The sequence below is a fragment of the Lepus europaeus genome, chromosome 10 (genome assembly GCF_033115175.1).
Source record: "Lepus europaeus isolate LE1 chromosome 10, mLepTim1.pri, whole genome shotgun sequence".
In the NCBI taxonomy this organism is placed as follows: domain Eukaryota; kingdom Metazoa; phylum Chordata; class Mammalia; order Lagomorpha; family Leporidae; genus Lepus; species Lepus europaeus.
The window spans coordinates 48,882,826-48,902,936 of record NC_084836.1 but is presented as its reverse complement, the minus strand read 5'-3'; the positions used below and the strand labels follow the sequence as shown (position 1 = coordinate 48,902,936).

The 20,111-nt window shown below is 46.1% G+C and overlaps 1 protein-coding gene across 4 annotated transcripts in view; it reads left to right on the top strand.

The window, feature by feature from the left end:
- TPH2 (tryptophan hydroxylase 2) overlaps positions 1 to 20,111 on the top strand; it is a 120,966-nt gene that overhangs the window by 40,864 nt on the left and 59,991 nt on the right. For all 4 annotated transcript variants that reach the window (XM_062203216.1, XM_062203213.1, XM_062203214.1 and 1 more), the window contains 2 exons: positions 7,189 to 7,385; positions 14,147 to 14,282. In XM_062203216.1, coding sequence (XP_062059200.1) covers positions 7,189 to 7,385; positions 14,147 to 14,282 — 333 coding nt within the window. The remainder of the gene's footprint in view (positions 1 to 7,188; positions 7,386 to 14,146; positions 14,283 to 20,111) is intronic.

Here is a 20,111-nt window from a genome sequence, read left to right as displayed (position 1 = left end):
TCGTCTCTTGGAGGAGTGGGATTTAGCCATACAGACAGAAAGATGCCTCCCACAGCTTTCAGTGTGTCCAAAGAAATTCTTAGTACTTTGTGAGCCATGTAATCCACCAGGGACTCTTTTCCATTGTCAGTGCTGAATCCCCATGGTGACCATTTGAGCCCTTCTCAGCGCTATCCTCACTGCACAGGGCTCCCTATCAGTGCTGATAAGGCTTTCTTTGCTGTGCTTTGCCAGAAAGGTGGAATCTGCAGTGAATGGAAACTGTCCCCAGCCACTTCTGGTTTTCTCCAGTGAATTAGGAATCTGTGAATAATAATTTTGGTGGTGGTTGAGAATTCCGGAATCCCAACGAATTCTACGTATGATGAGAGTCCCTAGATATCCAATAAAATATTTACACGCATTTAGTTTATTGAAGAGTATCATCGAGTAGGGGTTATACCAACACACAATGGTCTTACTTTTCCCCATCCATGCTTTTAGCTGTACTGTGCTGCATCTTGCTCTCCTGCTGGGAAGGAAGTTTCTTAGCAACGTCTAATTTCCTGTCTCTCTCAATTATTAGTATAATCTCACTTGCATATTTAAGACCAGGTCTTGTTCATTTAAAAAAAGATTAATCGCAAACTTGATTCAAAGTATGTTCTCCCCATAGTCATTTTTCCTGAATGTGCCTGTTTTTGGGGGTGGGGTGGGAGTGAGATAGGAGGGTTGCTCTTGTTCTGAGACACTTTCTTTTCTCCCCTCTTGTGGGACCTCATTCCTCCGGATTTTCAGGCTGAAAGGAGGGTGGGTGGACCAAGTTCATTTTACATGATTGTCAGAGCATTACTGATGGGCAGTGCTTCTTTCTTTTCTTTTTCTTTCTTTTTTTTGGTTCAATTTTAACTCATTATTTGAAACAAACAATTCCAGAGACAGAAGGTTAGTCGTGACAGCAGCTTCTCCCTAGAACACAAGGGCAGGCATGGCTCACTGAAGGGACAGGGCAGTGCCTCAGAAGTTAGTTTTTGCCTTGGGAGGTCTGTCCACTGAACTAAAGGGAGACAGCAACAGAGGGGGCTAAGCGTGGTGACACCATGGCTCTTGCTAACCTGAGATGGCAGAGAGAGTAAGGGGACAGAAGTATGCATAATAGGAATCTTTTTTTTTTAAAATTATTTATTTGAAAGTCAGAGTTACCCAGGGAGAAGAGAGGTGCAGAGACAGGGAGAGAGGTCTTCCATCCAATGGTTCACTCCCTAACTGGCCACAACGGCCGGAGCTGCACCGATCTGAAGCCAAGAGCCAGGAGCTTCTTCCAGGTCTCCCACATGGGTACAGGGGCCCAAAGACTTGGGCCATCTTCTACTGCTATCCCAGGCCATAGCAGAGAGCTGGATTGGAAGTGGAACAGCTGGGCCTTGAACTGGCTCCCATATGGGATGCTGGCGCTTCAGGCCAGAGCATTAAACTACTGTGCCACAGCACCGGCCCCCACAGTAGGAATCTGCTTCCTGTACTTTAAGAGTCATTCTCTGCCTTTGAGGAAAAGGAAGAATTTTTTAATTGGAGCACCAAGGCTTTTGGCTTGCAAGGGTAGGACGGTGAGCGGACATGGTGATGACAGGCTGCCAATAATTCAGTTATCTTGTGGGAAGGGAAGGGTGGCCAAGGTCTATGTTTTAGGTAGATGGTCCCCTCTTTGCTCTTCATTCTTTCTTTTTTTTGACAGGCAGAGTGGACAGTGAGAGAAAGAGACAGAGAGAAAGGTCTTCCTTTGCCGTTGGTTCACTCTCCAATGGCTGCCGCGGCTGGTGCACCGCGCTGATCCAAAGGCAGGAGCCAGGGGTTTATCCTGGTCTCCCATGGGGTGCAGAGCCCAAGGACTTGGGCCATCCTCCACTGTACTCCCTGGCCACAGCAGAGGGCTGGCCTGGAAGAGGGGCAACCGGGACAGAATCCGGTGCCCCGACCGGGACTAGAACCCGGTGTGCCGGCACCGCAAGGCAGAGGATTAGCCTAGTGAGCCGTGGCGCCGGCCGGCTCTTCATTATTTCTTCCATGCCTTTCAGTGGTACTGGGGAAGACCAGAGAAGGTAGTTGGGTTCTTCCCTAGGTCAGACCCAGGAAGAAGGAGCTTTGCCTAATCAGGATGGGTCAGGAAACCCAAAGCCAACAGGGTCACCAGAAGGAGGTTGCTTCTGCTGCTCCTAACACAACCCATAAGGGAATGGTTGGCTCCAACCGGTGGGAGCTTTCCCTGGAATGTGGAGTATTTCAGTGGCTTTACTTTTGGACCAGAGCAGGGTTTAGGATATTGAAATATGACCCCTGTTACAGTGGTATGCTAGTATATATCTTAGGCCCTAATTAAGACATGTTTCTGGCACCCTGCTCATATGCAATTTATAAAATAAAACCCTACCCATCTATATCAAATATGAAGCAATGCATCACATTCTCATTTTTCCCATGACACTAGTCTTTAAAACGTTAATAACTGTAACTTTGATCTTTCCAAATGTCAAATTTCAAAGTCTTTAAAAATATGTTGGTCCTCCTACATTCCTGGTGCCCCAAGTGTATGTTTATTCTGTTGGGGAACCCAGCACTCCTGCATAGTCTTACTGAGATGGTTAGATGTGTAAATAAATATGAAAGTACTCTTTGTGATCTACAAATACATGCTAGGATCATGTTGGCATGATTGGACAGGAGATTTTTCTCTTTTTTAAAAAGAGTTGTTTATTTGAACAGCAGAGCTGGTGGTAGGGAAGAGAGAGCATCATTGATGGGCAATGTTTCTGATGGGGCATTCTCTGCAGGAATGCTGGTCTCTGCCTGGTGCTATGTGTGGTTTTCTGGGACAGAAATATTTGAGGAAGCTCTCAAATATTAGCTGTTATATATGCCTGTATTAACTACATGAAAATGGGGGGAGTTTCTTATTTTTCTGTATTTTAAATATTCTAATAGAAATGAAATGGAAAAATTAGCCTTTATATATAAAGCTGATTTAAAAAATGTTTACCTTAAAAGATATACCCTGGGGTAGGGTGTTAGAGAGATGTGAGAAGTCTCTTGATGTAACCATACACTGCACCAGTCATTAACTCAGAGGAGGTCAGTTAGGTACCCAGGCAGGGCAGACCAGCAGAAACAGATGAGAATATATGAGGACATCCATCCCTAGTACCAGGATCGCAAAGCTGGAAGCTCATTATGAAGTAACATGTTTGTATACCTCCTTCCTCCTTCCCTATGTTACACTTGTTTTCTTTCTGCACCTTCTCTGTTCAGCACACCTGTGAAAGGCTGCATGTTTGCACACCAATATTGAAGGGAGAAGTTTGCCTTAATGATTGTGTTCAAATGGCTTTTCAATATTTCATTTATTGCTTCAGCCTCATCACTCTCCCATCTTCTGCTCATGCACAGCCCTTATTAACTTTATTGGCTTACTTAAATTGATTTAGTTGAATTTTCTGGAACCAGAGGCAGACCATTTATATATTTATGTCCTTACATTCTTCCTATTTTTATCTTTCCTTATTAAGTTTTCATAGTTTTCATTCTAAATTCATCAAAGATACTAAATATTAGCATCCATGATCTTGCCAGCAAATATTTGCCAGTTTGTAATTTATTATTTGCTATCAACAGCCAAATTTAAACAAGGCTAATCTGGCTCTAATTTTGTTTATATAAGCATTAGTCTTGATATTTAGAGAAAGCAAATGTTAATTTCTGATTCTCTTCAATATGCATAATTCCCTCACCTCTCAGGTACTGTAGATGTTTTTTTAAAATGAAGACAGCTTGGGGGCAGGTGTTGTGGTGTCAAAGATTAAGCTGCTGCTTGGGATGCCTACATCCCATATCAAAGTGTCTGGGTTTGAGTCCCACGTCTTCTGATCCTGCTTCTGGGCAATGCATACTCTGGGAGGCAGTAGGTGATGGCTCAAGTACTTGGGTACCTGCCCCCTACATTGGAGATCTGAATTGAGTTCTGGGATCCTGGCTTTGGTCTGGCCCAGTCTTGGCTTTTGGAAATGTTTGTGGAATAACCAGCGAATGGAAGATCCCTTTCTCTCTCTCTCAATCTATTTCTCCTTCCCTCCTTCCCCCCTCCCTCTCTTTCCAGTTGATACCTCCCTCCCACTCTCCCCCCTCCCTCCTGTCTTCCCTCTCCTTCTCTCCCTACCTCCATCCCTCCCTTCCTCCCTCCCCCTCTCCCTTTCTTTCTCTCTCTGACTCTGTCTCTCTCCCTCTCTGGAGCTTTGCCTTTCAAATACATAAAATAAACAAATAATATTTAAGACCCAATTTGGCGATGGCGCCGTGGCTTACTAGGCTAATCCTCCGCCTGCGGCGCCGGCACACCAGGTTCTAGTCCCGGTTGGGGCGCCGGATTCTGTCCCGGTTGCTCCTCTTCCAGTCCAGCTCTCTGCTGTGGCCCCGGAGGGCTGTGGAGGATGGCCCAAGTCCCTGGGCCCTGCACCCCCATGGGAGACCAGGAGGAAGCACCTGGCTACTGGCTTCAGATCTGCACAGTGCGCCTGCTGTAGCGACCATTTGGGGGGTAAACCATCGGAAGGAAGACCTTTCTCTCTGTCTCTCTCACTGTCTAACTCTGCCTGTCAAATAAATAAATAAAACCGATTTGGGGGCAGTAGGAACCACATTTGGACTGCATTTTATGAACAGGAAGTATTTTGGCAAGAACACTCTGAACATATATAGAGAAGAGCAAGGGGTCTGTTTGAGACCTTTTCTCCTCCTCACTGCCTCTGCTCCGGATGGAACTGGCTCCTTGCAGGCATGCTGCAGGCACCCTACAGCTGCAGGCACCCGAGTGGCTACAGCTGTCTGTACAGGGGCTCCTGGGGTGACTGCCTAGTACAGGCTGAATTAGTAGCTGGCAGGAAAAAGAATGTCTAGTTGTATATGTGTGTGTGATTGGACTTCCCAATGTTGTGCACATGTGTTTGCTGAATGTGGGGACAGAATTTCTGACCAGTGGCCAGGATGGGCGGGGGGTGGGGGGGGCATGCTGTGGTGGCACTGGTGGCACTGTGAGAGGTCTTTCTCAAGTTCTAATTCACTTTCTCAGTCAGAGGCTACATGCAGATTCTGGTTCCTCAAGCAGTAGTCTGTCAAAGCACATGTCCTTACTCCTCTTCTACAGGTCCCAGCTGCAGCATGAGCTACACTCCTTGCTCTTGGCTGCTGCGTGCTGTTAGTAAAGCATGTGTTTCTCATCTTTTCATCAGGGAACCTGCAGATCACACCTGGCCAACTAGTCTCTGCTCAAGTTGTGCCTCTTTCAGGAAGCTCCCCCTGACTACTTCAGTCCGGGATAATTTCTCAATATTTCCAAAAAGTCATCAGCACACTACTTGTGGGTCAAACCAAGAGTTTTATTAGAACATAACATAGCTCTATTTGTTTACATATTGTCTATGGATGGTTTTGAGACAGAGTGGCAAACCTGAACAGTTGTGACAGAGACCATATGACCCACAGGCATAAAATATTTCCTTTATGGTCCTATACAGGAGAAGTTTGCTGACCCCTGTCCTACACTGGGAGGGCTAAATGTATGTACCTTTCAGTTTGACCTGCTTTAATGCTCCTTATTTTGTGGCTTGAGAAACTCTCACTTTAAATTCACCATAGTCTTTTAGTGTTTCCCAGACATGTTGGGCAGTGAACAAATAATCTCAAATGATCTCAGAATGACACTCAGAGGTTGGGCTGAGTTTGGGCAAGGCAATTTTCTTTTTGAAACTACATATTTATTTTTATGTATAATTTCAATTATATACATGTATATATGTGTATATGAAATATATATAATATATATGTGTATATATGTATATATATATGTATACACATGTATATATTTGACCAGTAGAGTGATAGTTGGGGGTGGGAGACACATTTTCAATTTGCTGGTTTACTTCCCAAATGGTCACAATGACCAGGGCTGGGCCAGGCTGATGTCAGGAACCTGGAGCTCCATCAGAGTCTCCCACATGGGTTGCAGAGGTCTAAGTACTTGGGCCATCTTTTGTTGGTTCTCGGGCACATTAGCAGGGAGCTGGATTGGAACTGAAGCAGCCGGGACTTGAATCAATACTCCAGGATGGGGTACTGGAGTCATAGGTGGCAGCTTCACCTGCTGTGTCAAAATGCTGGCCTCAGCAATTTTATTTTCAAGAGACAATGTTCATTTATTACTAGTGTCAGACGATTGCAGAAAAGGCTCTTGGATCAGTTTTGCACCTGAGTCATTCTCTTTGAACCCAGAACTCTTGTTACTTAAGGAACATTAATCTTATCAAAGTTCTATAAGACTATATGAAAATGAACCTTAATAAAAAAGGTATGTAAAAGTCCAAATACACACACACATACACACAGGTTAGCAGTGACTTTAAAACAAAATTATGCGGAGGGCCGGTGCCGTGGCTCGCTTGGTTAATCCTCTACCTGCGGCACTGGCATCCCATGTGGATCCCGGGTTCTAGTCCCAGTTGCTCCTCTTCCAGTCCAGCTCTCTGCTGTGGCCCAGGAGGGCAGTGGAAGATGGCCCAAGTGCTTGGGCCCCAGCACCTGCATGGGAGACCAGGAGGAAGCACCTGGCTCCTGGCTTCGGATTGGTGTAGCTCCAGCCATAGCGGCCATTTGCGGAGTGAACCAACGGAAGGAAGACCTTTCTCTCTCTCTCTCTCTCTCTCTGTCTAATTCTGTCAAATAAAAACAAATCATGTGGAACAGGGTCTTTATTTTTTTAAAGATTTATTTATTTTTTGAAAGAGTTACACACAGAGAGAGGAGAGCCAGAGAGAGAGAGAGAGAGAGATATCTTCCATCTGCTGGTTTACTCCCCAATTGGCTGCAATGGCTGGAGCTACACAGATACGAAGCCAAGAGCTTCTTCCAGGTCTCCCACGTGGGTGCAGGGGCCCAAGAGCTGGATCAGAAGTGGAGCAGCTGCGACTTCAGCTGGTGCCCATATGGGTTGCCAGCACTGCAGGCAGTGGCTTTACCTGCTATACCACAGCGCTGGCCCCAGCAGGATCTTTTTAGATACTCAGGTGTTCTGCTTTATGAGAATCTGACTTGCCATAGGTGTTAGGGACAGAACACAATGAACTCAATGACCCCCAGCTGGATTCATTTGAGTTTCTTCTCTCCTAGTGGTCAGCCCATTCCCAGGGTGGAGTACACTGAAGAAGAAACCAGAACTTGGGGCATTGTCTTCCGAGAGCTCTCCAAACTCTACCCCACTCATGCTTGCCGGGAGTATTTGAAAAACTTCCCTCTGCTGAGTAAATACTGTGGCTACCGGGAGGACAACGTGCCTCAGCTTGAAGACGTCTCTACGTTTCTGAAAGGTAAGGCTTCACGCCAGCCGCCCCTTCCCAGCTGGTACCTCATTTGCCTTCCAAGGACATACATTGCGGCCATGGCCCGTTTTCCCAAAATGGAAAAAGAGTGAATTAAAAAGAAGAGCATTGAACCAGTAGTTACCTGTGGGCACTTGCAGGAAGCAGAGCCGGACTTTGGGGCAGCAGAGATGGGTTCCGGAGTTGACCCAGTCCCAGGCTTGCTGACCCTCTGGCTGGCTGTTATAAATGGAGAGCCCCAGAGGACATTTGCAAGTTCAGCTTTGAGCTTTGCCTGATCCAGAAACTCCTCTGTTGGGTTACAGAGGATGCAGTGGCCTCCGAGGTGCTTTATATGTTTTTGTTGTTAACAGTTATTTATTGGATGAAGAAATATCACAGATAATGTTGAATGTTGGAGTCTTTCCTCTGGGGGCAAATCTATCAATCAGTCAATCTGTTTAAGTCTACACTGTGTGCCAGGAACTGTATTCATTGCTGACGTTACCGTAGTGCACAGAGTGGTTCATAGAGGATGCTAATTTCAGTCTCTGTGTGTCACTCTCTGGCCTTCCTGGAACAATAGCTGGGAACACTGAGGGCTCTTGTGAGGGGTCGGGTGGAGGCAAAGTGTCACGTGGTCCTGTTCTCTCTGCTCTTCCTTGTGCTTGGGTCCGTGGGCTCTCTTCTCCTGTCTTCTCTCCCCTTCCAAGGACAACAGTTTGAAAAGCAGAAGCCACGTTCCCTCCTTCCATTCCTGGAACTCACTTTGTGACCTGGGTGCCCATGTTGTTCGGTGAAACTTTGTCTCCCCAGGCTGGCCCCTAAGGGCCCCTCTGAATTCATACCACCGACGCCTCCTCCTCCCATACTTAAGCACTCTTTGTATTGGTGTCTTATTTCCGTTCTAACCAATCACCGCTAATTTTGTGACTTAACACAAGTTACTGTCCTACAGTTCTGGAGCTCAGAGTCTAAGATCTGGGGTGGGCAGGACTTGTTCCTTGTGGAGCTGCTGTTCCCTTGCTGCTTCCAGCTTGCAGGATCCCCTGCATCTCCCAGCTGCAGGTGTCTCCCTTGCATCCACAACTTCTTGCTTCATTGTTGTATCTCCTTCTCTGACTGGGACTCCTGCATTCTTTTAAAAATTATTTTTAAAATTTCAGTTTATTTAAGGCCGGCGCCATGGCTTAACAGGCTAATCCTCCGCCTTGCGGCGCTGGCACACCGGGTTCTAGTCCCGGTTGGGGCGCCGGATTCTATCCCGGTTGCCCCTCTTCCAGGCCAGCTCTCTGCTATGGCCTGGGAAGGCAGTGGAGGATGGCCCAAGTCCTTGGGCCCTGCACCTGCATGGGAGACCAGGAGAAGCTCCAGGCTCCTGGCTTCGGATCAGTGCGGTGCGCCGGCCGCAGCAGTCATTGGAGGGTGACCCAACGGCAAAAAGGAAGACCTTTCTCTCTGTCTCTCTCTCTCACTATCCACTGTGCCTGTCAAAAAAGAAAAAGAAAAAGAAAAAAAAATCAGTTTATTTGAAAGGCAGAGACAGACAGATGTTCCTTCATTGCTGGTTCACTCCTTGGATGTCATCCATTTCATGAGGTGATTGGGAGGGGAAATGAATTGATAGACCTTAAAGCCCTAGTGTGCCTGACACATGTTAAACCTAGCAGCATCTTAACTATTATTATTTTTGTTGTTTTCCATGGCCTTGGGGGTGGAGCCTGGTTGGCATCACTCATTAGCACATGGAAACCCAGTGGAAGTGTCTTTGTGTCCTTATTTCTTTCAATGGACTCACTTTAAAAATACTCAATTTATTAAAAAGAAAATATAAAAAGTGGTATCTACAAATTCAAAGTTCTTGAAATAATAGTTTTGTATTTTTTCTAATTTACATAAAATACATACCTGTTAAACTAAAAGAAAAGTCTATCAGCTGACACTCATGTTCCACCTGTGGGATAGAGTGGCTTAACTGTAACAAGAAAAACTAGAAACTATGTTTTTGTTTTTACTATTCAGTGGGGAGCCATCCAAAGCAAAGGCTTTTATTTATTTATTTTCTTAAGGGACAACATTTATTCCTTTTCCAAAGGTTACTGTAAAGCCAGGTGGAAGAGAATGGTTTTAGCAATTAGAAAAAAAAGTACAAATCTGGAGTTTGGCCATTGCAAGTCATTTGCAACAGTGGGAGGAAAAGACAATAATTTCTTTCACACTACAGACCTCTTACTACCCCACAGACAGACACAGTTGATTGACAAGTGCCACAGGGTGTCAGGTTAACCTGAAGGAGGAACAAGGAACAGCATCCCGTAGTTAAGGAAGCAGACTCCGGCTAGAGATTTTAATGTGGGGAAACCAGAGGACACTGTCTCCTGCCAAAGATGGAGGCAGAAGCAGAAGCCCAGGTGTCTGGTTACTCCAAGTATTTGTTATCAACATAATGTGATCGATTAATTATAAAAAAAAAAGTGCAGTTTTCTGAAAACAGGATTTCACGATGAAAGAGTTTAGACATAGTAGAACAGGGAACAATGGGGAATTTTGACCTTCACAGTAAAGATGTGTTTGCTTGGAAGCTGGGATTAAGAGGACGATCACAATGTGGAGGAACCTTGAGGGGGACTAATGATGAACTGGGGTGACCGTCCCACTTGCTGTTTACCGGAGCCCACAGCATTTCCTTAGCTGCTTCAGCGCCCTGTCGAATGACCTTGAACTGCTCACCTTTGCGATTGGCCAAGCACGCCTGCAGCAGAATTCAGGCCATGTGGTAGACTCTGAAATCTAGGCCTTTGCCAGAATTCAGGGAATGAGGGGGTCTCTGACAACAAGCCTGAGTTTTGAACTTGAGTAAGACATTTATACAAACCCAGACTGGGGCAAGGTCCTCCCCAGCCCCTGTGCCACAAGGCACAGCATAGGGGACTAAAAACTCAACAGGGAGAAGGCAGGACGCTCGGGGTTTGGGAGTATCAGTAATATTGGTAACATATCCATTAAAGGCCCCATCTGTTATTAAAGGTCCTATCTGGGATGCCAATTATGTCACTGGGTGCTTATTAATAAATTAGAAATATTAATAAGCTGTGTGGGCTCTCGCCTCGTATTCAAAGAATTCTGAATACTGGCATAAATAAACGAGGCAGCGAGGTAAGTTTTAAGCTTATTCAGTAAGATAAATGCATAGGAGAGTGAGGGCTGTACAAAAGGGAAATCGGGATTCAGACCGAGTGCCAGGAGCCAGCCACGTGGAGGAGCATGCAGGCTGGGTGGTCCGAAGGCCGTGCACCCCACCCTGGAGGTGCAGGGCAGCGAGGAAGAAGGGCAAAGAGAAAAGGGCACAAAGGCTGGGCCCTCCATATTTCAGGCCTTAAATCCACTTCCAAACAGGAGTGGTTAATGAGCCTGACTGGCCGCTGGGCGCACAGGTGTGGCCAGAGAGGGGGATGAGGTCTCACGGGGCATGGTGAAGGTGTGGTCTTCCAGCTCACAAACCTCATCAATTCTATCCTTTCTGCCTGCTTACATCATAGGCACCCCATCTCTGGCTCAGGAATTTGGAGAGTAGACAAAAACTTAGTTGGAAAAGAATTGAGGGAGAAAACCAGCAATTGCCTTCTGCAAAGGAGGTGAGGTCAAGGAAGGGGGCAGGGCCAGGAGCCTTTCACATCACTGACCTAACCTGGGGAAGTGCAAGGGACCATCTTCAACTGGACTCATCCACGGAAGGGAGGGGCAATAGCCCCTCCTTTCTGGGCACAGGGTCCAGGCAGTGACCCCACAAGGCGGCACAGTTTTCTTATTTTATTTATTTATTTAAGAGGTAGACTTCAGATAGAGGGAAAGACAGAGAGAGAGAGAGAGAGGTCTTCCATTTGCTGGTTCACTCCACAAGTGGTGCAATGGCCTGTCCTGTCAAAGCCAGGAGCCAGGAGCTTCTTCCTGTTCTCTCATGTGGGTACAGGGGCCCAAGCACTTGGGCCAACCTCCACTGCTTTCCCAGACCGTAAGGAAAGTGCTGTATTGAAAGAGCAGCAAGTAGGTTCATGAACCGGTGCCCATGTTGGATGCAGGCGCTGCAGGTGGAGGCTTAGCCTACTATGCCACAGTGACAGCCAACAGTACAGTTTGCTGTAGCTTAAGAGATCACCCACTGGCTCCCACCCAGCTACTCAATCCCATCATCTCTAGCCAGTGCTGGGCCACTCTCTGGCCCGAGGGAGGGGCGGCTCTGTTGCCCAGGGCCCTGCCTCTGCTCTCCTGTCTCTGCCCTTGCGGGCAGCACTAGCCTCTGCCCCCTTGGCTTGGGGCTCCTGGGTCTCCGGGGTGGCACAGGGCCTTCCCTTCTTGTCACTGCAGGTGCTGATCTCTCCCTGCTTCTTGTGCTTCCTCTGGGGGAGTGGGGAGGAGGCAGAGGTATCCCCTCCCCGCCTCCTGATTTCTCTTAAAGGACAGACTGCTCAGTGTGAAAGGTTCTTCAAGGAGAATTTTTTCTTCTTCTTCTTGGGGGTCTCCTTGGATGGAACCTTTCCTCTTGGCCTCACAACCTGACTAGGGGATGCTGGCTCACTGGGAGGCGACATCCCTTCACCCTTGGGGGTTAAAACCCCCTTGCTTTTCACAAGGCCATTGTCTTGTTCCCCTTCGCCAAGGAGCTCTTGCTGCAGATGGGGGTTCTGTTTCAGGCTCGCACCGCAGGGGACAGGTTCAGTGTGGAGGTGCAAGTCGGCCAGGCCTGCGGAGGGCTGGGGCTGCTGCCTGCAGTGTTTTCTTGCCTTTTAAAACCATCTCAGCTGTTCTGAGGCATGCTCCTTCTAAGCTAAACTTTTCAGAATGGGAGCCTTTACAGTGCTAGTATGTGGGATAAGAACAGCCCTCCTGGAAATACACCAGACACAGAAAGAAAAACACTGCATGATCTCACCTATGTGAAGTCCAAATAAGTTAAGTACATAGAAGCAGAGGGTAGAAAGGTGGTTACAAGGGGCAGGAAGGTGGGGAAATGGGGAGAAGGGGAAAAGGGCACAAAGTTAGGATGAGTAAGTCTGGAAATGTAGTGGGCAGCATGAGGACCACAATTTATAATACTCTATTGTATAAGGGATATTTGCTAAAAGTAGGTTTCATGTGCTTTTATCACACATAGACACACACACAAATACATACACAAAGATAGCTGTAGACAGGAGTATTAGCTTGGCTGAAGTAAGTACTTCACAATATGTGTATCAAAACATCATAGTGCATACCTCAGATATATACAATTTTCATATATATTTTAAAGATTTATTTTTTATTTATTTTAAAACCAGAGTCACAGAGACAGAGGGAGAGAGAGAGATCAAGATCTTTCATTTGCTGGTTAATTCCCCAAATGGACGCATTCGCTGGGCCTGGGCCAGGTTGAAGCCAGGAGCCAGGAACTTCTTCTGGGTCTCCCATATGAGTATAGAGGCCCAAGCACTTGGGCCATCTTCCACTGTTTTCCCAAGTGCATTAGCAGGGAGCTGGATCAGAAGTGGAGCTGCCAGGATGCAAACTGATGTCTATGTGGGATGCCAGCATCTCTGGTGGTGGCTTAACCCACTATGGCACAGTGCCAGCTTCCACATTTTTATTTAAAAAAATAGAAATGCCAATGAGAGAAGGGGACAGAATATAGGGCAGGCACATCAAAACATTTAACAGTTTTATAAAATGTGTCCTTAAAAATAAAATGAATGGGCCGGTGCCGTGGCTCAACAGGCTAATCCTCCGCCTTGCGGCACCGGCACCCCGGGTTCTAGTCCTGGTCGGGGTGCCAGATTCTGTCTGGTTGCCCCTCTTCCAGGCCAGCTCTCTGCTGTGGCCAGGGAGTGCAGTGGAGGATGGCCCAAGTCCTTGGGCCCTGCACCCCATGGAAGACCAGGATAAGCACCTGGCTCCTGCCATCAGATCAGCGTGGTGCGCCGGCCGCAGCGCGCCGGCCGCGGTGGCCATTGGAGGGTGAACCAACGGCAAAAGGAAGCCCTTTCTCTCTCTCTCTCTCTCTCACTGTCCACTCTGCCTGTCAAAAAAAAAAAAAAAATTGAATGGCCCTCCCATTGTAGATTTTTCTGGGTCTTCATGAGAAGGAAGCTTTAGGTAGCCCTTAAACTAAAGACACTGATTACCCACAGCCTAACTGACTACGTGGTATAGGGCAATTACATAGATTTTATTACCTCCAAGCATAAACCAACAGAGCATATAGTGCTTTAGTGGACCTCTTCAAATTACAACAGTTAATGTAACACCAGAGTAAACAACAACAAAGAATGAGGAATTGGGTGGTACTGCTAGCAGAATTCTGTAGGGTAAACTGACTTCAAGATGCCAATGGATGGGGTGTTTGCTGTGTGGTACCCATGCAGAAGATCCCTAGGTGTATGTTTCAGAAAGATGCCAGATAACCTGTGGTAAGCATCACCTTAGAATATACTTTTCTTTTGTGTATTTGAGATTTCTTATTCTAATTTAACTCCCAAATTTAAATCCTTTAATATTATTTTCACTTTTCTTTCTGTTTTAATGAGTGTCTGTTCCCTTAGAAACTATCATTTATGAGTGCATTTTTGTCAACAGAATCCCAGACTTGAATAGCTGTTGAAAGTACATATGTCATTCGGTTGTTACCTTGACTAATTTTGTTTCTGGTATATCCTTATTAATAACAGGATTTCCTTCTAGGACCCTAAGGTGCTGTGGAGTTGTCATTTAACTGCCTTTTTCTGTTGGCTCTTTAGAAAGGTCTGGCTTCACTGTGAGGCCGGTGGCCGGATACCTGAGCCCTCGCGACTTTCTCGCAGGACTGGCCTACAGAGTGTTCCACTGTACTCAGTATGTCCGGCATGGCTCGGACCCCCTCTACACCCCGGAACCGTGAGTACCTATCCCCAAAGCCCAGGCTGGGACTGAAACGGCTGCTCTGCAGAGTGGTCAGTGCTCACTTGACTTGACTTGGGTCCTCTTTGACTTCTGCCCTGGTTTGGTCATACTAGCTGGTTAGTCTCTGTATGTGCTTACAGCAGGAGATGCGCATGGGGCCGCCAACGCTGTGGCTCTGGCTCATCTCTGTGATTCTGTCCCCACATGAACCCGCTACGTGGCCTGACCTCCATTCCTGACAAGGAAGGAAGGCAGAGAGGGGTAATGTGAACTTAGATACATAGCCAGGACACAGTGTGGCCGTCATGTTCAGGAGGTTCATGCACACACACCCCAGCAACTCAAACTTAATTCCCCTATGTTCATCTGTTTTCATTATATCCAAACTCAGAACTCTGTGTGTACTCTCCCTGCCATCTTAGTTTCTGGAACATTCTTCCAATCTTACCTAACACCTCCAGGTATGTAAGAACTTGGTGATTCTTCTTGGGCCTTTTGTCCTCCTTTGGGGCTTTTATACATTCTCTCCTGGGTGCTGGGAGGGCTAAGGTGAGCAGAGAAGCAGAATGGAGATGTTCTTTTGCTCTACCATGAGTGGGGAACGGGGGAAAACTGTGAGTCCTGTGTGTGAGTCCCCATTTGGTCTCATCATACATGGGGTTTCACAGTCTATGGATGTGAAATGCTTTTGTATGCTGTTTATTTTAAAATGTAACATGTATTGGGAGCCTACTATGTGCTTACATGGCCTGGGAACAAGCCAGTGTTCCTGCCCTACTGGATAAATGGGGGTGACAGTGGGAGCATACAGAAAAATGGGTAATATGGAGTCAAGTCTAAGTGCCAACACTAAGTGCTAACAAGTAGAGTGCAGCCTAATAGAGCAGGGGGCGGTGAGGGGAGGGTGGTCCTGGGCACTGCGTTTTGGGTTGGGTTGTCAGATCAGCCTCTTGGGAAGTGATGTGAATGTCTCCAGGTGGAAAACTCTAAGCTAAGGGAACAGAGAAAGTGCAGACCCTGAGGCTGGAGCTGTCATGGTTTTTCTGCCCCCTTGGGCTCCATTCAATCGTGCACCTCATCCTAATCGTACCCTGATTTGTTGCTCGTTGTTCTTCGGCCACTCAGGTTATCACTTTGCTTATGATGCTGCTTTACTTGAATAGGCTTGTGATTAATGGGCTGCCAGGGTCTTCACTGGGGAGTAGAAAGCCCTTCAAGGTTCAAGCAGTTAAGTAGCTGATGGTGGCAGCAGTGGGCAGGGATTAGAGCTGGGTCTCTGAAGTCCCTCTTTTCCTCCTAGGCTGCATAAGGCTCACTGGTCAGGTCGGTCTCTGCAGGGTTGCTACATTGTTTTTGCTGCTTTCAGCTTATCTGAAGTGTTTTCAGGGTACACAAAGGTTACTTATATGGCTCAAGACATTTGGGAAAGAAATGTTTCTTCAAGTGGAGTGAGTGCTCAGAGTAGGGTTGTGCGAATTAGAAAGGCAATCTCAAAATCGAGCCCAGAGGGTTTACAAATGGCCCTGTTTACAAATAGCAGGCATTTTGTTAGCTCCCTTTGAATAACTGGCCCTCCTGAGACCTGGGATAGCGTGCCAATAGGTATGCAGGGGGGCGGGGGGGGGGGCAAAGAAATGAGATTTTAGCCACAGAGGTCTATAAAATTTGGGGATAATGTGTTACATTTTTTCCAAAGTACTTTCAGTAAATTCATTCAGCAAACATTTATGTGCAATGCTAGCAGGGAGGTGCAGTGGATTGAAAGATGAATAAAATATAGTAGCTATTTTTTTTTAAAGCAGCTCAGATTCTGGCAAGGGAGATAGAAATATAAATAATTAGGAAGGAATGTGGTGTGGGCTGTAATCGAGGTGTGTACAAAGTGTTGGATGAGCGCAGAGGAAGCAGCAGTCCTGAGAACGTTTTTAGAGAAGATAGAAACTTAGTGGGAGTCTTAGCAGGGTGAAGAGGGAAGGTCTTGCCAGCCGAGGAAAGAGGAAGCACAAAGTTGTGGAAGAATGCAAGAGGCATCCATGAGCAAGGCTTGTTACACCAGGGTTTCAGGGTACAGTTTATGTAGTAGAGATACAATGTGTCTTCCAGCCACATTATAAATGGTCACCTGTCAAAGTAGGCCCTGTAGGTTAAATTTTGTAGGCAATCGAGAGCTATTCAAGGTTCTGAAGCATGATTAGATAAGTGTTTTTGAGAAAGATGACTGGGCCTGGGGGCTAGGGAAATGTGAGTGCACAGAAGGAAAACCATTCAGAGAGTTCACATTCCAGGAGAGGAATGCAGTTTATAAGATGCTGAGCCATTGAGTTAGGTGTAGTAGAGCAGAGAACACCCATTTTATGCTAATATCATAGAGATGGAACTAACAATGCTCCTGTTTGATGACTATGATATGGGTGAGGAGAGGATAGGAATCCTAAAGGTAGTGCTAAGGATTTTTAGATTGGGAAGCTTAATAAGTAGTTATTTTTAATAACAATTGAAAATATTGGAGGAGATCAGGCTTGGAGGGAAGAGGAAAGAATGAGGGAGAGGAGAGAATTTGGGTTTGGTCTATGTAGTAATATTTGAAAAAGATTTATTTTATTTATTTGAAAGGCAGAGTGACAGGGAGAGGGAGAGATAGCAGTCTTCCATCTATGGGTTCACTCCTTACATGGCTGCAATGGTCAGGGCTGGGCCAGGTTGAAGTCTGGAGCCTGGAACTCCATCTGGGTCTCCCACATGGGTGCCAGGGTCCCGTGCACTTGGGCCATCATCTGCTGCCTTTCCAGGCACATTAGCAGGAGCTGGATTGGAAGAGGAGCAGCTGAGACCAGAACTGGTGCTCTGATATGGGATGCTGGTGTTGCAGGTGGTGGCTTAACAATAGAGTCCCTGGTGTATGTAGTCTCTAATGTGCTCATGGGTGAGACCTACAAATGGAGAAACCTCTGGTAGTTGTAAATGGAGAGTTCAAAAGTGAATTTAGAGCTTCCAGAATAGATCTGAAAGCTTTTTCTTCCAAAACTCCTGTGACTATACTGACTAGGGGAGATTAAATCAGAGGATGGAAACTTTAAGTTCACTAACAACTTGAGGTTTTTACAAGCTCTTCATTTTTTTGTGAATTTCATATCATGCATTTGTTCTTAAAATTTACTTTATGAATATGTAACATGTGTATGTGTTCAGAGCTCCAAGGGGACCAGGAGATGTCCTGTGAACTGTGAGTTCCCTTCCTTCCTCTATCTCTTTGACATCCAATTCATTCTCTCCCAAGGCCACCACTACCACTATTTTTCATTGCATCCCTCCAGAAATAGGTTATGCACACAAAATTCTCTGCAAAGTCCTCTTCAATGCTTGTATATTTTGCAAAGTCCTCTGTACCTTCTCGACCATATAGTTTGAATCTATGAGACACGGTGCTGGGAGTGCTGTTTCCGGCCCAAGCACTTCCATAGGCATTGTCTCTGTAATGAAATCCCATTTCTTCAATTGAAAACCAACAAGAGAGCAGCTTCTCCAATTTGTGAAGTTCAACTTGGCTACTGTGTTTGGTGCTTGTACTCGGCTTCCGAATAACTGCTTTCAATTGCTTAACAGTGGTGGTGGAGGCAGCATTAATGAGACAAAGCTGAACCCTGAAGACCCAGGGACTGAAATGGAATGAAAGCAGCAAAAAAAGACATTATCTGAAAAATGAGTTTTATTTTCCTTTTCAGTCTGGGACAAATGTATTTTGCTATCACAGCTTTTGACACACAATGAGTGTTAAATATGTCTTTAGCATTTTACATTTTATATCTTAAAGAGTGGATTCTCTAACTTGGCCAGAGAGTTGGACTTGAATTATAAAGTGATGTTACATTGGATTGGTTCCTTGTGGAAAGTTTTCTGGTCTGGAAGACAGTGGAGAAACTCCTCCTGGTTTTCCAGGATGTGGTTGATTTTCCATCTTTTTATGCCTGGATTGAAAGGTCACTGTTCTATTAGAAGAAGGGAGGTGCTACTGGTCCTTCTCCCTTGGAGCAGTGCATGAGGGGGTGATTCTGTACTTCAGTGTTGTCTAGCTGCATGTTTTGCTCAACTGTGATCCCAAGAAACTGATCAAGTATTAACACTTTCATATCATTCTATTTTAAAACTCACTTGGTCAAGTTCAAGGTTATTTCAGTGATACCATCTCTCTCACTCACTAGAATGAGAGAAAAAGATTTCAGAATTCTAAGTTACATAGGCATATGAACACTACCTGACATATGTATAGTGGCAGAACAAAAATTTGAAAAGTCCTTTACTCTCCGTGATCTCCCTTATATCTCTATGGTGACACCATTGTTGGGGCTGTCATGTGTGTCTTCTGGCCAGCTCATCTTCCTTTAAAACAGTTTCTTAGCCTCAGTGCTATTGACTTTTTGGTCAGATAGTTATTTGTTGTGGAGGATATTCTGTGCTTTGTGGGATGTTCAGCAGTGTCCCTGGCCTCTACCAACTACATGTCAGGAGTACCCTCTGCACCTGCCAGGTTCAACAACCAAAAATATTCCCAGGAGGACAACATCACATCATTGTCTTAAAATAAGACATTTGACAGATCATGTTCACATTGCTCTATCTGCCAGGGATCAGGGATTGTACTCCTTTCTCTGTCTCACTCTTTTAAAGATTTTTATTTTTATTTATTTGAAAGAGGGGGGAGAGAGAGAGAGAGAAAGAGAGAGAGAGAGAGAGAGAGACAGAGACAGAGAGACAGAGAGACAGAGAGACAGAGAAAGGTGTCTTCCATCCGCTGGTTCACTCCCTAGATTGCTGCAACAGCCAGAGCTGCGCTGATCTGAAGCCAGGAGCCTGGAGCTTCTTCCGGGTCTCCCACCTGGGTGCAGGGGCCCAAGGACTTAGGCCATCTTCCACTGCTTTCCCAGGCCATAGCAGAGAGCTGGATCGGAAGTGGAGCAGCCAGGACTCAGACCAGCTCCAATATGGGATGCTGGTGCAGCAGGCTGGGGTTTTAACTCGCTGTACCACATTGCCAGCTCCTGTACTCCTTTCTCTTAAAATTGGTAGCCTTTTCCCCCTTTAATTTGTTTAAAAAGATGTATTTATTTATTTGAGAGTCAGAGTTATAGACAGAGAGAAGGAGAGATATGGAGAGAGGTCTTCCATCTGCCATCCCCAAATGGCAGCAACTGCAGGAACTGGGCTGATCCTAAGCCAGGATCCAAGAGCTTCCTCTGGGTCTCCCATATGAGTGCTGGGGGCCCAAGCACTTGGGCCATCTTCCACTGCTTTCCTAGGCCATTAGCAGGGAGCTGGATCAGAAGAGGAGTAGCTGGGACACAAAGTGGCACCCATATGGATCCTCGCACTGCAGGCAGAGGTTCAACCTACGCTACAGTGCTGGCCCCAGCTTTGTTCCCTTTTAAAAACTCTGATCTGAAAACAGTATCACCTCATTTAACTTCTTTTGTTTCCCTGTTACCTGTGGGAATAAATGTCTGATTTCATCAAATTTTATCTTCAGCCTGTCACTCTTCCCTTTCCAAAAAAAAAAAAAAAAAAAAAAAATCCTCTCTCCAACCACATTGGACTTCTCACCATGTCCATGAGCCCACTGGTTTCTACCTCTATCTCTTTGCACAGCTGGGTCATTCTGTCTGGAATGACCCTGGAAAAATCCTTTTAACTCTCTAGGATTAAGCTCAGGTGTCATCTCAGTGCAGCCTTTTCCAGGCAGTGTTAGATGTGCCAGTGGCACTTGGCCTTGCTTCTGCTTTAGCCCTTACACCACTGCCTGGTAATTGTTTATTATGTGCCAGTCCATTT